The sequence below is a fragment of the Dasypus novemcinctus genome, chromosome 8 (genome assembly GCF_030445035.2).
Source record: "Dasypus novemcinctus isolate mDasNov1 chromosome 8, mDasNov1.1.hap2, whole genome shotgun sequence".
NCBI lineage: Eukaryota > Metazoa > Chordata > Mammalia > Cingulata > Dasypodidae > Dasypus > Dasypus novemcinctus.
Window position 1 is genome coordinate 55,806,292 of NC_080680.1, and position 17,882 is coordinate 55,824,173.

General features: G+C 35.7%; 1 protein-coding gene across 19 annotated transcripts in view; it reads right to left on the minus strand.

The window, feature by feature from the left end:
• The window catches only part of MPDZ (multiple PDZ domain crumbs cell polarity complex component), a 175,200-nt gene that overhangs the window by 99,047 nt on the left and 58,271 nt on the right, over positions 1–17,882 (minus strand). For all 19 annotated transcript variants that reach the window (XM_058301867.1, XM_058301855.1, XM_058301860.1 and 16 more), the window contains 7 exons: positions 13,076–13,285; positions 12,526–12,665; positions 11,241–11,454; positions 10,348–10,476; positions 8,580–8,789; positions 4,630–4,744; positions 4,109–4,197 (listed from right to left, as the gene is read on the minus strand). In XM_058301867.1, coding sequence (XP_058157850.1) covers positions 4,109–4,197; positions 4,630–4,744; positions 8,580–8,789; positions 10,348–10,476; positions 11,241–11,454; positions 12,526–12,665; positions 13,076–13,285 — 1,107 coding nt within the window. The remainder of the gene's footprint in view (positions 1–4,108; positions 4,198–4,629; positions 4,745–8,579; positions 8,790–10,347; positions 10,477–11,240; positions 11,455–12,525; positions 12,666–13,075; positions 13,286–17,882) is intronic.

A 17,882-nucleotide genomic window follows, 5' to 3' on the forward strand; every position in this document is an offset into this window, starting at 1 on the left:
TCAACTCGGAAGAGTTATGTCACCTGTAGCAGTGAATGATGCAGTGGATTGTGTCTAACCCCATGTGGTGAATAAGAAATAAGTGGTTAGATGCTTTAATAGAAAGACAAAAATGCTGTTATGTTGGGACCTGCTCAACTCCTGAGTTTGTCAGAGCACATAATACATACATGTTTCTTATAGACCAAAAGAGGGCCACACACAGGAGAAAGCCAGGCTGAGGCCACTTTGAAACCCACCCAGAGTACCCCTAGGGCATTATGGGATGTAAAGGAGAGAATCTATGTAGTAGACTTTCTAAGAAAGGAGAAGCTAAAGAAAGAAGAGTCAGCCAGATGAGAAATCCATCATCTGTCATGGAAAGTTAAGTTAAACATCTCCACTGAACTGAAAATGCACACTAATAGTAAAATTTAAACAGCTACCAGGATCACTCAGCACAAAGCCCACTTACACTAGTACAAGTCAAGGACAGATACCCTATTCTCCTGACTCTCTCTCCCTTCTCCCAACTTTTATCCTGCTGGGTTCAGAAATGACAATAAGAATTGGGGGAATGAAAAGAATAGGTAGCAAAAAAACAGAGTGAATAAAATGTCCTCTATCCCTTAATAAGTCATCAGCTCATAGCAGACTTCTGTTGGGTTGGGGGGAGAAGAGGAGGTTTAAATTAGATTATTATTTGGAAGTGAATATTACAAAATTGGGATTGTGTTTGGTGAATTTAATTTGCCATAGGACATTTTATCTCTAAGAATAATATAAATTGTAGGACTTGACTTAATATTTCTTCCAGAGGAAAAGGAAGAACCTCATCCGTTGAAAATTAAAAGGAACAGATGATGCCAAAAAGTTGTTTAAGATTATCCTTCTTGTTCAATTATCTGTCTTCCATAGACACATTGTTGTAACCGAACGAAGTCAAAAGAAGATGTTCTTAGACACGCAAGGTTTGGAAACATCTACTAACCACGTTCTTTTCCTGGAAAAGTTTCTCAAACTGCTCCGGCCAACTGAGAGATTAATTAGAACTTAAAACTCAAAGTAAAGCAAAATTGTGCCATACAAGATTAAAGCACTAAGCAACAAAGTAAGTGAAAGTCAAATCTGAACAATACTAATATGGCAATAAAACTAAATTCAAATGTTTCAAGCTATAGTCCCTAAAAGAGAGTACATATACAGTGGTATGCAATAATCTGTTAATAACACCAAATGACAGTAAATAATATAACTATAGATAAATAAAGACTGCTTAAATATATTACAATAGGTCTGTATGTATTGATATGAGTAGACTTCCCAAGTATACTTTTAAGTAATACAAAAAATGTAAAGACAAGTATAGTATGGTCCCATTTAAATATAAATTGATGAAAAATTTTGGAATATTTAACCATAAAGTATTAAAAGTGGTTTCTATGAGAAAGTTGTTTTTTTTTAAACCATGCCAAATTTTATATTCTTTAAACCTCAAAGACAAAAAATTAATCTAAAATGAATGAGTTATTTACTCTCAGGGCAGTAAGGAAGATAAAAAACTGATTAAAAAAATCTCAAGTGATATTACACTAAAGTTTTTCAAATGCACGGGACTTTAGGTTGCAAGTTTTCTTTTCCAACAGATTTGCAATAGATTTTTATAGCTCAGCACTTTAAAATTAGTTTCATTAATAAAAACTGAATATATATGATTTGGCCTAAAACACAGCTATAAACTTTAAATATTAAAGGAAAAAAATGAATTTTCTCCTTTAATTTCAGAACATGATGACTTGCATTTAAAAATATATTCCCTATCCAAATGTGAGAGGATAGTATTGGCACAGAATATATTGCTGTTATGGAATAATCACAGACTTCTGAACTTAGTTTCAATATCCGATCTCTTCAGAATCTTTATCCATGATTTGGGAATAAAGATACTTACTTCCCCAGAATTGTAATGATCAGAATACCAAGTGCCCAGCACATGGAGGTACTTGGGAACTGGTACAACTATTAACAGTGTGTAGAGAGGCACAGAATAAACACGAAAAACCCAGCTTTCATACACAGAGATTTCTGTTCAATCTGATCACACTAACGCGATGCATGAATTAGGGGTACCAGCACCTAACTCAGGGACCCTGTCCAGCACTGGGTCTTCATTATCACAGGCAGAAAGATAAGAGGGCACTTCACACACAATGGAACCGCAGAGCACAGTGGACTCTGAGCACCGGCAGCAAACTGCCTATGCACTAGCTCAGGAAAGAAGAGATCCAACATTGTGTGCAGTCCAGATACCACAATTAACAGGAAAAATTAAAGGGGAAAAATAATATTAATAGTTGAACAATTCATAAAACCCAAACTCCTTAGCACACTCAATCTCGCTTGCCATGCCCTCCTCTGAAATACCCCAGACATATAAACAAAGAACCTGTGACCAGTAACAAGGTTACAAAATATCAAATGCAATGTCTGACTATGTTGTACTTTTTTTATATGCTTGTTAGAGTAATTGTTTTTGTCAATCACAGTTCCATACTGCATTTATAGCAGGGATCACTATGTATCAGTCAAAAAAGAATGAGTATCTGATTTTATCTAATGACAAGTTTGGTCAACTTAAAACACACACACACAACAGAACCCCTCTGTCAAATAAAATCTTATGAAGTACACCAACATATAAAATGGGGGTGGGGGAATCCTATGCTTATTCCTTACCCTTGTAATAATGCCACAGAACGAAATTTGTAAAACAAGGATGGGATAACAAGAGTTTTAATGTTGCAATAAATAACACTTTCTCAAAATTTCTTCATTTTCTCACAACACTAACAATTACAAAATAGAGTCTTTGTAAAAACAAAACAATGAAGTTGATTCTTTGTTTTAAAAAAACAGTAAAGTTGATTCTTTGGGGGGAAAAAAAAAGAGTTGGACCTCAAATGGCTGTTGCCAAAACAAAAGTGAACAAATTGCCAAAGTTGTGAAAATGCAACCAGGTGTGAAGGACCTTTCTGCTGATATCTCAAAAGTCCACAAGATGGTGATATTTCTCACAATATTAATGTATGATCAAAAACACTGCACAATGTTCTCCAGGAGTTTGCAGTGCTTCTAAACTTGAAATAAGAGACTATTACTAAAAATAAATATAAAAATCTGAACTTTTCCATTTTCCCAAACAGAAACTCATATATTTTAACCTTGACTCCCTATTTCATACCTCCACCCCATCCCCTGGTACCTTACATTCTAGTTTCTGACTCTATGAGTTGTTTTTTCTAATTATTTCCTATCAGTGATATCATACAATGTTTAGAAAAGTTTTGGTAATGCATGGTGGTTATAGTAGCAACATTGTAAATATAATTACTGGCACTGAATTATATATTTGAATGTAGTTAAAAGGGGAAATTTTAGGTTATATATATATGTTACTAGAATAAAAACTTTTTTAAAAATCCATGGACCTGCACAACATAGACAGTGAACCTAAATTAAACTATGGACTATAGTTAATAGTATAATTATTAAAGTGTGCTTTTTAAAATTATAACCAATGTCCATATCATTGCAATGTGTTAATAAAGGATGGCATATGAGAATCCTATATTTTATGCATGATTGTTCTGTAAACCCACAGCGCCTCTAATTTTAAAAAAAGAGCATTTAGGGAAAACTCAAATAAAGAGCTTAAAAAATTAAAAATCAGAATGTGGAGGACAGTGAAGACAGAATCGCTGTCTATTTTTTAGAGTTGAAAGGTATGCTGGCCGTGGAACCACCAATAACTGACATTATGCTAATGTTAAAAAAAAAAAAAAAGCACACAGCCCAAGTTCAGATTCAAGTACACTAAAGGTTATGACATCAAAAATTCATTCAAGAAAGAAGTTTCAAACTTTAAAACTGAATTGTATCACTAAAGCATCTATCCAATGCTATAATTTACCTCCACAAAATAATAACATGGGCAATTATAGCGACTGCCTTACATCATCAAAGCAAGCTTAAATTAGTCCTGAGTTGTCATTCTCAAAACTGGAAGAACTAAGAGAATGCATTTCTCAACAAGAAAATTAACAAAGCTAGTATTAAATGTGTTACTTACTGCTATAATTTGGTCTCCAATTTGAATTCTTCCATCATGTTCAACAGCACTGCTTTTTGTAATGCTCTTTACAAAGATTCCTGAAGGTTCTAGCATAAAAAATAGGTCATTTGACACATTTACAAAACACCTTTAAATAATATCCATTCTTCAAATATAAAATGCTAATTTTGCACTGACATATATCAAGAAGATACAAAAACAAAAATCACTAGCAGAAATTAGGCTAGAAAATAAGACAATTGTTTTGTCCATATAAATACAGTATCAGAGCTGCCCACATTGAATTATTACTGAGGAAGTTTTCAGTTTATCCAACAATCTGAAAAGATATAATGCTGATTCACTATTACATAAGATAAAGATTTCAAAGTCAATTGCTAAGTTTAAAAAACAAAATAGGAGCAATTGTAGCCAGTGGTTGAGTACCTGCCTCCCAGGTATGAGGCCCCAGGTTCAATCTCCAGTGCCCCCTAAAAATTAATTTTTAAAAATAAAAAAAATCTGATATTTATAAATACCTAATTTTTTATCGCCAATGTAACCAGCAATGGTAATTCCTAATCCTTGGGCATTTTTAGTGAGTTCCACATCAAATGTCTCATTTTCCTCATTTTTCTGAGTAGAAGCATCAACCTATAATAAAAATTGATAAATAAATATAGAGAATTAAATGAACATGTAAACATACAAGTCCAAAACTGTAGCCTTTATTTATGAACAATATGGTAGATGTAAAGAGAATTACAATAGAGATTACTCTTTCAATCATAAGAAAATGGATTCAGCTTCACTTTTACTCAGACAGGAACGTCAGCAATAAAGCTGAACCTCACAATGGCATAATGAAAAGGAAAGTGGCTGATCTTTGTCCCCAGTTCTTAGGAAAGCATCCTCTGAATATTTGGAATTTCCTGTGTTGAAGTGTCTTTTGATCTTCATGGTGGATCCAGGACCACACCTCAGAGTATAGGGTGGGGCCAGTCCCATCTGCAGCCTTAGGGTAGGGGGGGCTGGAAGGACCAACCATATGATTAGGAGGCTGTGGCATTGAGCCAGGTCACAGCAGCCCATGTCAGCTCACATTAGCCCACATCAACCCGATTTGTGGGCAGGGGATTGGCACAGGCATCTCATATGGGCATTAATTCCACCAATCATGCCGATAAACTTGGGACACTCGAAGTTCAAAAGTTTCCATGATGGATAACAACACTGCTGTTCCAGGAGGCTGACACACTGATACCACAAGCAGAGGACACAGAGGCTTGCAGTTGAGACCCTCCCAGACCTGAAGCTCCTTGCAACTCTTCTTTTGGCTTCTTATTTGTATCCGTTTACTATAATAAAACTATAATCCTAAGTATAGCACTTCAGTGAGCTCTGTGAGTCATTCTAGCAAATTATCAAGCCTGAGAGGGTGGTGGGATCACCCAAATTTGTAGCCAGTTGGTCAGAAGTGAAGGCCGTCAGGGCCCCCAAACTTGTAACTGGTACCTGAAAGACAATTTTGTAGAAGACTGCCCTTACCCTGTAAAGTCTTGCCTAATTCTGGATGATCAGTGTTAATTCAATTGATTGAGAATTATTGTCTTTGCAGTTGCTTATTGAATTTTTTTATATCCTATATACTCCCCTTACCAGAAAGGTACACTATTGCTTGTGTCTTAAATTACTTATTTTAAAAATCAAGTATTTTCTTATTAATAGATTCTATTTGCAGAGATGGCAAGTCTGCATTTCTGAAGGACACAAGACATAGTACAGTGAAATGAATTTATGTTTTGAATTCAGATCAACAAATTTAAATCTAGCTTTGCCAAAAACTTTCTAAGCATTGCTTTGCTCAGCTGTATCTCAGGAATAATAGTACCAATGACAAATCCAACTAATATCAATTGTAATGCGTATTTGATATATCTTAATTCATTTAATCCTTAGAACAAATCTATGAGGTAATTACTAGGTTAACTTTTCCTGGAGAAACTGAAGCACGAAACATTTCAAAGGCCAAACAGCTAGTAATATACTAGAGGCAGGAATCAAACTGGAAAAAACCTAGTTGTAGAGTCCCTGCTTTTAAATGATAAAAATGTATATAAAGTCTCTAGTAGAATATAGGGACCATAGTATCCACTCAGAAAATGTTAGTTGCTATTAGTATCTTCAGTTGGTAATTGATTCTAACACCATGAATAGGAGTTACTCCATCTTCCACATACACTGTGAATCAGCTGATGACTCATTCTCAAGACCAGTGAAATACAGCAGTGAACTATTTAAAATTGTCTATTTGTTTTATAAATTTAGATATTATTATAAAAAGCTATGAGGAAAATATACCTGTCTGTACTGGTACCCTTCATTCCTGGAATGATAGTAGAGAGAAGGTTTCTCAAACATCAGCTTTCTCTAACATGCCGATTTGTCATTCAAATGGACTGAAGGGTAAAAGGTCCCTAAATTAAGCACTAGTGGACTGGTACAATAAGTCATCAATAAGCTATTGCCATTATGAACTAGTGTGGTGTCAGATTCTACAGAACCCTTAGCAACACACAACAGAATCAAGGGTCTGGGCTCTAATGGACATACAGGTTGGGGGTAGCTGGTAATATTTTCTGATTTTCTTTAAACAAACTCTGACTGTATCTCATTAATGATCCACCTAAATGAGATATAATTTTATCGTAAAGTTAGAATTTTTTTCTTTGCACATAATTATCTGTGCAAACTTAGCAAAAGTTTAAAGTTTAGATAATTACAAGAAAATGACAGGATGAAATCTGCTTCAATTGAAACAAATGTGTTTTCTATTTTTAATAAGACTCATGCAAGTGCTATTTTAGAGGGTGGCAATTTGACTATCGAGTGGTTTTAAAAGGGGCACAAGCTTCAGAAATGATGATATGCACAGAATAGATATTTTTCTAAGCTTTCAATTATATCAAGTGGTTTTTGGTATTGCATTCATTTATGTATTGCTGAATAAAATGTTTTGTTTACCACAAAAGAATGTCATTTAAATACTTTCATAAACAAGCTTTCTTTCTTCTTTCTCTTTGCAAAAAATAGCAACACACTCAATCCTAAAAACAACAGAATCATGGAAATTTCAAGTGTTCTAATAAAGTTTTAAAGGACTTGTGGAGGTGGTTAGGATTATTTTTTTTAAAAATACAATAACTGGTTAGAAAGAAACTTTAACAGAACAAAGAATAGAGATGATTTCATATCTATGGGAAAGGGATGTAGGACTTGCATTTGCTATAAGGTTTGTTTAGAAATTTGGCATAATTCTCTTCTAAAACATTTAAGAGATTCCTGGGTAAATTATTTTGTTGATATTTTATCCACCATAAGCTTGTGACCTGTAAACTATCTAACATAACTACCACATTCCAATAATTTTGAAATTTTCCAGCTTTTCAGCTTTTTTCATATCAAGTCAGAACAACGAAGGAATGCTATGCCTATGAATAAGGCTTTTGTTACAATCCCAGAAGCATGACTTTGGTTTAAAAGATTATATAACTAGGCCAAAGAAAGTGACTTCATATTACAAATCTGATAACATTTCTATTGCATACCTTAAAACAATAACAGTGAAAGGTTGGGGAAAGCCTTATTCACCCCCACCAACCCTCAACCTCCACACATTAAAAAAAAGAAAAATCTAAAAAGAAAGTTGTTAAAAGGGAATGATTAGGGCTTACGACCCACCTCCAGGGGACCTTCTAACTAAGAGAGAGAAATAAAAATTTAATTTTTTTTTTAATTTATTTCTCTCCCCCCCACCCCGCCCCAGTTGTCTGTTCTCTGTGTCCATTCACTGTGTGTTCTTCTGTGTCACCTTGTATTCTTGTCAGTGGCACCCGGAATCTGTGCCTCTTTTTGTTGCATCATCTTGCTGCGTCAGCTCTCCATCTGTGCGATGCCACTCCTGGGCAGGCCGCACTTTTTTTTGTGCTGGGCGGCTCTCCTCACAGGTGCACGCCTTGCGAGTGGGGCTTCCTTATGCGGGGAACACCCCTGCGTGGCACAGCACTCCTTGCACGCATCAACACCACGCATGAGCCAGCTCATCACATGGGTCAGGAGGCCCGGGGTTTGAACCTTGGACCTCCCATGTGGTAGGTGGACACCCTATCTGTTGGGCCAAATCCTCTTCCTAAGCAGTAAATAATCCTTTACAATTTTATCTATATTTCAAAATACTATTCTTGTGAATGTGCTCTTTAGAGACAAATAGAAAAATATAAAGCAGTAATCTAGAAATTTTAAACAATCTCTTTTTTATCTGTTAAACAGTATTCCTGCTTAATAAAATATGGTTGGTCCTGAAATGACCCTATTTTTAAATTCTGTTTATGCTTTAGCACTAACACATGAGCATTAATTTCTAATTTCTATATAAACATCACTGTCAAGTGCTCTTGTCTGTTTCACATTAATTTTGCTACCTACTTACCTGCATCTCTGATGGAGAAGATGGGGACGAAGAGAGGGTGATGCCCGAAGAGGTGGGTGCTGTCAGTTCTTCTACAGCACCTCTTGCTATCATCAACTTAACTCTGTTTCCACACTGCCTGAGGACTTGTGCTACTTGCTCACTACTCATTCCTGCCAGATCTGTGTCACCAATCTTTAGAATGTGGTCTCCACTACATAATCGCCCATGCTGAATGAAAAGAGATTGGTTGAATAATCAAGCAATTATTACTTTAACTGCATGACAAGAATCCTAAATGAGGGAAAGAGAATAATTTCTAAATGGCAAGGATATGAATTACCAATCAAGGGGCACTAAACATGTGGCTGTAATATTAACTATCTTTTGAAATATTCCTGTACCATTTAATATAAGTAACTGAAGTGTACAAATATTCCTTAAATCAATGGTTCCTGTAAGCTTTTCAACTTGATTTCTACCCACTAGATGCAAGAAAATATTCAGTCTTTTGGTGATTATTTTCAGGAACAGAAAGAGGAAGAAAAGGCCGTGAAGCAAAACTGAAAAATGAAGTCACTATGCAAATACATATTACTCTAATAAATGTGCTGTGAGCCAAAAGAAAGCATGGGATTAATACCACAATTTTCTGCCAGCCCATTTTATTTATAAATGTTGCTAAGAATTTGTTTTCAAATGATGTCCAAGTGAGATGGAAATTCATGAGGGGGGTGAAAAGCAGTCTTACAAGCCTCCATGCAAGCCTTGTCTAACAGAACTTTCTGTGATGATGGACACATTCTGTACTGTCCACTATGGCTGCCACTAGTGACATGAGACTATGAATCATTTGAAATGTGCCTTGTCTAAGGAACTGATTTTTTAATTTAATTTAATTTTATTTAGTTTAAATTTTACAAGTGGCATATGGCAAGTGGTTCCAACATTAGACAGTGCAGCTCTATATTAGTGATAAAGCATATGTATCACAAACCCATCAACTGGGGTCATTTCATCTGATACCAGCTAGAAGCTAGCTAATGTTTAAGGGGAAGAAAAATCTGCATAATATTGTGTTACTGTTAAAACTTCTACTGACAAGGTTGCCATTTAATAGGTGTTCTTTTATAAACATGAGAAATGTTTCATGAACCTAACTTCCCAGTGTGAAGCTCAAATATACATGCAAAAACAAGCAGGTTTATAAACAAAAGTAACTTAAACTAGCAGAACTTGTCAAATAAAATATAAATTATAACTAATAAATTAAAAGTATTCGCATACATATTGCAAGTGTCACATACCACAAGTAGCAATGTTTCAATGAATTACTCTAAGTAAAAAGAATTGGCTATGCTTCCCATACAAAGATGACATCAATGACCATCACTAATGGGACAAGTTATATATTTTTCTCCTAGAGTAACAAAATTAGGAATACTGTACCTTGTAGCTATAAAACAGCTGATTAGATATACAAAGAAGGGTGATGATTATGAAACAAAGGGTAGCTACCTCTGCAATGATGAAAACCATAACCTTGGCTTTAGTCTTTGGTACTAAAACACCTTAAGATCATTCTTTATAACAAGATATGTGCCTTTTAAAAACATATTTTCTCCCAGGTCTACGAAAACACTTTACAGATAGCCCAACAAAATTCAAAATTCTTAGTCACTTTCTTCAACATTATCTAAAGCCAAAATTTCCTCTTTCTAATAGCAGAGTTAAGATAAGGCCATATTATTTGATAAAGCAGAATAAAAGACCTCTTGGAGTAGGTTACCTGATCAGCTACTCCTCCAGGCAGAATGGTTTTTACTATTACACCAGTTGATTTGCCTCCAACAATGCCAAATCCCAGACCAGATCCATCATTCACCAACTCGATAGTCTCCACATGCTGCCAGTGAACCTGAAAATAAAACTCCCATGTGAATTTACAAAAATTTAGAAGAATAAAAATTGTTACTAGAGTTGGGATTTTTATAATTATTATTGTTTTGTGATTAATATTAAACAATTGAATTCAGACATAATGAGCCCTAACAATGAACTTTTGTCCCTTTCATTTGGTATACTTCACTTCCAATAGAGTGTGACCGCCACTGATATAATCATTCCTGACATTATCAATGCATCATGATGGTGACTGCGTTTAACCAGTATCAGAGAGGCAATGATTTTCAAAATCCTTTGTAGAATTTCTTAAAAAAAAAGGAGAAAACAGAAAAAGAAAGAAAATATCAAAGAAAAAACTGTCTCATGTTAAGAATAAGAAGGCTTTCCACATAATCTCACCTTAAAATGGGATTCCAAATTAGACATGTCCTTAAAGTCACTGACAGCTAACTGTAACAATGTAATTCTATAATTTGCAAGCAAACTCAAGATTATATGTCTAAAGATAAAGTCAATTTTGTTAAAGGACTAATTTTTCTTTTTTGAGGAGTGCAGCCAAACAAAAAACTATATGAAGAAAGGCAAAGGTGTTTTTGGGGCTAGAAACTTACTCATGATTACATAACAAATAATCAGGCCAGGGGGAGATAAAAGAATAAAGAGGATAAAACTCAGGAAGTGCAAAGCACCCATAGGAATTAGAAACCTGTGAACTGAAAAAAAAGAAAAACCCTAGAAAAATATGTCCTGTTCTTTCTGAAAATCATCTGTACTCACCGGATTAGAGTGAGCTGAAATTGTGCTGGCTGCAGATGGAGAGCGGGAAACTATGGGGCTGATAACCTGAGGCAATGAGCCTCTGGCAATAACTAGCTGGACATTATCTTTGGCTTTCTGCAGGATGCTGATAGCCTGCTGATGTGTAATTGTCTGATCAAGTGCCTGTCCATTGATAGCAAGGATTTGATCGGTTTCCTTTAGTCTTCCATCTCTATCAAGGGAAAAAAGGAGGGAAGATAACTGACAGTTGTCATGGAAAAGACAGTTTCTTTAGCATATATTTCCAGGCTGTTGTTAATCCTGTTTTCTAATTTCCATACTCACAAGTCTTTTTTCTGCAATTCTACTTTTTAAGAAATATATTTTTGTTTCAGGTGATCAACTGCCATCCCTAATTAAGCCCTCCTATTTAAAAGCCCTCTTCTTTTCAGCTACCTACTCAATCTATACATTATCTTCTTCAATGGTCTATTATATATATGTTCTAAAAATGAAAGTATTGATCCTGTATTTCCTTGTTACTGTAAACATATTAATTAGAGCTCAAAATAATATGAGCAATTTTTATTTATTTCTGTATAATTTTTTTTTAAAGATTTATTTATCCCCTGCCCCTGCAGCTGTCTGCTCTCTGTGTCCATTTGCTGTGTGTTCTTTTGTGACCGCTTCTATCCTTATCAGCAGCAGCGGGAATCTTGTGTTTCTTTTTGTTGCATCATCTTGCTGGGTCAGCTCTCCACGTGTGCGGTGCCATTCCTGGGAAGGCTGCACCTTCTTTCGCGCTGGGCGGCTCTCCTTATGGGGCGCACTCTTGTATGTGGGGCTCCCCTACGCGGGGGACACCTTGGCACGGCACTCCTTGATATGCTGCACATGGGCCAGCTCCACACGGGTCAAGGAGACCCAGGGTTTGAACCGTGGACCTCCCATGTGGTAGGCGGATGCCCTATCCATTGGGCCAAGTCTGTTTCCCATCTGTATAATAATTTTAACAATCTAGTCAAAAGAGCCCATTTAATAACAGTGGAAATAATGTTCTAGTCAAATATGTCTTTTCTTACTAAAAAGTAATTTAAGTTATAACTGTATTTAAAAGCTATTCTCATTTCAATAGACTTGCATTTTACCACAACAATGTAATGACTTCTGAAAACTGGTAAATGACAGATCACATTCAGGTTTTTGTTGCTTTCTAATTGATTTTGTTTTTTTCAACGTCCATGGTGATGAACACCTTCTGAATGTGGTATACAAACCTGAGAAGATGCTGAAGCAATCTCACCTGTGAGCCACACTGCCCTCTTGGATCTCCTGCACAAATATTCCCAGTTCTCCCCTGTTTTCACTCCTTAGTCCCACAACACTAAATCCCAGGCCACCACTTGGAGGTTTGAGGAGCTCAAAAACTTCTACATGGCGACCCTGTTCAGGAAACAAAGACAAGACATACATCAAAAAGCCAATTAATGTAGTCACAGTCATCTCATTGGCAACATTATTTATTATTAGGAAAAAAAAAAAAGAAAGAAAAATTTCTCTAATAAAATCATTATCATGCACCACCGAGAAGAGGGCATCTTATTTATTCTGAATAATGTTTCTAGGACACAAGACATAACACTAAATTTAAAATCTCATAATGCAAAAAAAGAAAAGTGGTAATGGAAAAATCTCCCAACCAACCAAACGCCCACAAAATAAACACTTCTTTTTCATTCCAATTTTTCCATATGTTATAAAACTCACTGTATTCTTCAAATTATCCAGGGACATTATTGTACTCTTAAGATTTTATATATTCTATCATAATTAATAGGAAGAAATGTTCTTACCTGAGCCATATTTTTGATCAGTTGATCAAATTCATCACAAACAGGCTTCCCATTGATATGCGGAGCACATGATTCCATATGTGATTCCTGATTCCCATTACTTGGAGACAAGAAAAATGATTCCTTTTGCAGAGTGGGAATTACAGTCGAGCTCTGATATGGAATGTGGGTACATTCAATATTGGAAGTTGTGGGAGTTGCACTGTTTACCTAAGGGTAATATGTAAATTATCACCAAATTTGATATTCCATAAACTATTTCATAGAAAGCATCCCAAAACAGGTAATAATGAAGAACATATGAGACTTCAAAATTCCCAGACCCTTTGACCCAGCAATTCTACTTCAAGAAATTTATTTCTAGGAGAAAAAGTATAATAATAAGCAAAGATGCACAAGCAAGGTATTCAATGTAGGACTATTTATTAGACAAGGGTGGGGAACTAATTATTCTGTGTGTTCAATATTTCAGGGTACTCCTTAAAACACACTGATAAACATATATATATACTCTCAAGTTAAAAAGGCAAATTAGTGAACACTGTGTAGAATATGGTCCTATGTACATTTTAAAAAAAAAGATGCTTATGTATGCATTAAATATCTGGAGGCATGTATACACCAAACGCCCACCATAACACTAGTTGTCCCTGAGAGATGGTATTACAGAGGGTCATTTACTTTCTCCATTCTTTATAACTTTTTATAATGTTGACATAAGTATAAAAAAAAGATAATTCCATTTTAGAAAAATAATTTATAATTACCTGTGTGTGCCAGTTATAAAGAGCTCAAGGAAAAGCTGAATAATGGATAAAAGAATACAAAAACAGCAACCCCTTATTTCATATTTCTATTAAGATGCTTTTTATCTGCAATTATCTAGCAAAAGTTACACCAATGGCATTTCAGGATTACTCTCTTCCTAGTACTCTGCTGCTTTCTCACTTCACTCAAGCTATACCAATTGTCTTGCTGTTTCTCACATGGCCAAGGCTTCTGCCAGCCATGTATATCCTTCCCCAAGATAGCCACATGAGCTGCTGCTTCGTTTCATTCAGGTGTGGTCAAGTACACTTCAGAGAAGGATCCCTGATGACACTATTCAAGCCAGCACCCCACATCACGTGCCACAAATATACCCTAACCTACTTTTCTTTTTTCATGGTAATTATCACCACAGACATGCGCTTTGTCATCACGACACTTCCATCCCAGTCAATGGAGAAAGACTAGAAAGTCAGATTCTCCAGGAGGGAATTTGACTCTTTTATTATCTACTATAGCTTCAGACACTAGAAGACTGCTTTTCACAGAGTCAGTACTCAATATATATTTACAGAATATTTATCCATTTTTAAGGGATCTTCTCTGATCTGATCTTCCCTAGAAACCTTCCAGTATCATTAACTCCATTTTACAATAACAAAAATGCACAAAATCACACACCTAATATGTAGTTTGTGATCTAGATTTTCCATCATGGCATCCCTATCGTGTGTGTGTGTGTGTGTGTGTGTGGGTGTGGGCATTTGAGACATCATTCCTGGATAAGACATTAGGTAAAAAGCTTCCTTTGACATAAGCTATCAAAACATTTCACAACACATCAGCAATTCATACTTAGGAGCGTGTCACCTATCCTTAAAAATTAAAAAGAAAACTCCTTAGGTTACCAAAGTTACCAATCATTCAACTATTACAGTGGTGACCTACAATCACAAATGGAAAGGAGATCTCTTTACTGAGAAGAAGCATTTGGGAATCCTTTCAAATGCTTATTTTAAAATCTACAGCAGGCATGATCTTTTTTTTTTTTTTCAAAAGCAAGCATCTTATGCCAAACCTGCTTTTTTTAAAATCCTGAGCCATGGCAACTTCAATAAAGTCTGCCAGTAGAAGATACACTGCTCTGGTTGAAGCAGATGGCATAATGAATTCTGTGACAGGCTGAGGATCCCACACACCAGGACCTAATGCCTATGGTATGTTTGCTCAGGGAAAAAAATATTTGGATTTCTGCTACTATAAGCCTGAATGAACAAATCCCATTTCAAGAATAGAGAGTCAATCTATACAAATTTAACTGTTGAAGTAGGAGTTCTGATAATCTAGAAGATAAGTGTCAGGGCACTCCCAGCAGACTAAAGCTTTGGGACCTGACCAAGTACAATATTACAATATGAGAATCTTATAAAAATTTAATATAAATTGTCTTCTCCTAATCTATTAGAGGTTAAACCAATGCCAATGGCTCCTCCTGCTTCCTCTCTGCTAGCGGTCTGCATAAATATAAAAGCAAAGGTTGACTAATTCACGCTTTTAAAAGGTATTTAATTATACCATCATGCAAAAGGGCTTTTTTTATTTGAAAATGTATAACCATAGGAAAAACCACAAACGTACCTTTGGATTCTGCTATAATAGCTGTTTATTAAAATGGCTTTCTGAACTATAATCTTCTTGAGGAATAGGATTGAATTTTATTTGCATTAATTAATAGACCTGTTCATAACAGCATATTAAAATGTTTAACAAAAAGAACTTGACTCCCATCCTTGGTTTATAGAATATAAAATAAACAGAAGAAAACACATATATCTGGTGATTTTTATATACAGATAAACAATCTGGATAATTTATGGAAGTTGCTAGTAAATGAGCAAGAGTCACAAATAATTATCTGTTCTCTGTTTTACTTGTGGCTAAGTATTTCAGTTTAAAAAGGGCTTTCACATGTGCTTAGTAAATAAATATATATTAACCTAATTTATTGATTTTAATTAGCACTAAAACCTAAAACATAACTTAAAAGATTTTTTAAACTTACTCAGCTAAAAATTTTACAAAATCTTTGTGAAAGAGCAGGATGAAACTCCCTTGTGACATTTAGAAGCCCTCTTACCAGATGCAGTCTGGGTCAGCAATTGGCTCAGTTACTTGAAAAGGTCAGTAAAGCATAAATCACAACAAAAACCAAAGATATAACTGAAACACTTTATTTGAACTTAAAACATATGTACCTTCATTCACAAATATCTTGATATAAGAAAAATGTCTTTTCCTTTAGTATGGCTTTCAAAAATGGGAGGCCCACACTTTTTTGCAAAAACCACACTCATAAAATGGAACTATTTTCTATTTCAGTTTCTTTAAAGTAGAGCAAGAATTTGGGTGGAGATCCATTTCCAAGCTCACTCATGTGGCTACTGGCAGGCCTCAGTTCCTTACCATGTGGGACTCTCCATGAGCTGAGTTTCCTCTTGCATGGCAGCTAGTGATTCCAGAGAGAACATTCAAGAGGGAAGCCAGTCTTTGCAGAACCTAATGTTGGAAGTGATATCCAAACACTTCTACCATATTCTATTCATTAAACACAAATCAACATGACCAGACCACACTCAAGGAGAGAGGATTACACAAGAACATGAATTCATGAAGGCAGAGATCATTGGTGGCCATCTTAGAAGATGCCCATCACAGCAAATCATAGCAAAACAACTGAGAGCAAAGACAGAAAGGAAATCTTAAAGCCACCAAAGCAAAACCATCTTATCTTCAAAGCATCAAGAATCACAGCTGATTTCTCAAGCAAGACAACAGAATCAATAGTAACAAAAGTGACAACCTAGCATTTTCAGAGCCACTCCATACCACCCAAAATTGTTGCCCCAGTTTTGTACAAAAAATTAACATACAAAAAACTACAGTAAGTTGTTGAGCAGAAACAAAATAATACCTGATGAAAATCCCTAATGCAGAAAAGACAGAAGAGGGAACAAAAAAGGATTTAAAAGTACAAATAAATCTACAGGAACTGCTTAAAGCAATAATTTAAAATGTGTGGGGTTTTAAATATGTGTAGAATTAAAAATACATGATAGGGAAGAGGATTTGGCTCAACTGACAGAGCATCCGCCTACCATAAGGGAGGTCCAGAGTTCAAACCCAGGGGGCCTCCTGACCTGTGTGCGGTGAGCTGGCCCACGCACAGCACTGCCACCATGCAAGGAGTACCATGCCACAGAGGGGTGTCCCCTGCGTAGGGAGCCCCACACACAAGGAGTGCGCCCTGTAAGGAGAGCCGCCCCACGTGAAAAAAGTGCAGCCTGCCCAGGAGTGGCATCTCACACAGGGAGAGATGACACAGCAAGATGAGGCAACAAAAAGAGACACAGATTCCCGGTGCCACCTGACAAGAATACAAGTGGACACAGAAGAACACACAGTGAATGGACACAGAGAGCAGACAACAAGGGGGTGCAGGGAGGAGGGGAGAGAAATAAATGAAAAATAAATCTTTTTAAAAAAACATGATAATTACACAAAAGACAGGAGAAGTGGGGTAAATGGAGTCTTAAAAAGTATTTTAAATTCCTTGCATTTTCCAAGAAGTGGTAAAAGTATTAATTAAAATAGAATCAAGTAAGTCAAAGACACGCATATCTTACAAAGGACCCATATACAGGATCATAGAGCTGGACAACAGATTAGTGGTTACCAGGGGTTCAGGATGCTGTGAGGGAAGGAGTTGGGTAGGACTAAAAAGGAGTAGCATGAGGAAAGCTTATGGTAATGGGAAAATTCTGTACACTGGTGGTGGTTACACAAATCTATAAAAGTGATAAAATGATATAAAATTGTACACATACACTGTACCAGCATCAATTCCTGGTTTTTATATTTTACTCTAAGTGTAAAAGATGTATACAGATAAACAATGCTTCCATTAAAAGGAAATGTATTGACCTTAATTAATATATAGAAAAGAAGAAATATCAATGAGCTAGCCATCCATATCAAAAAG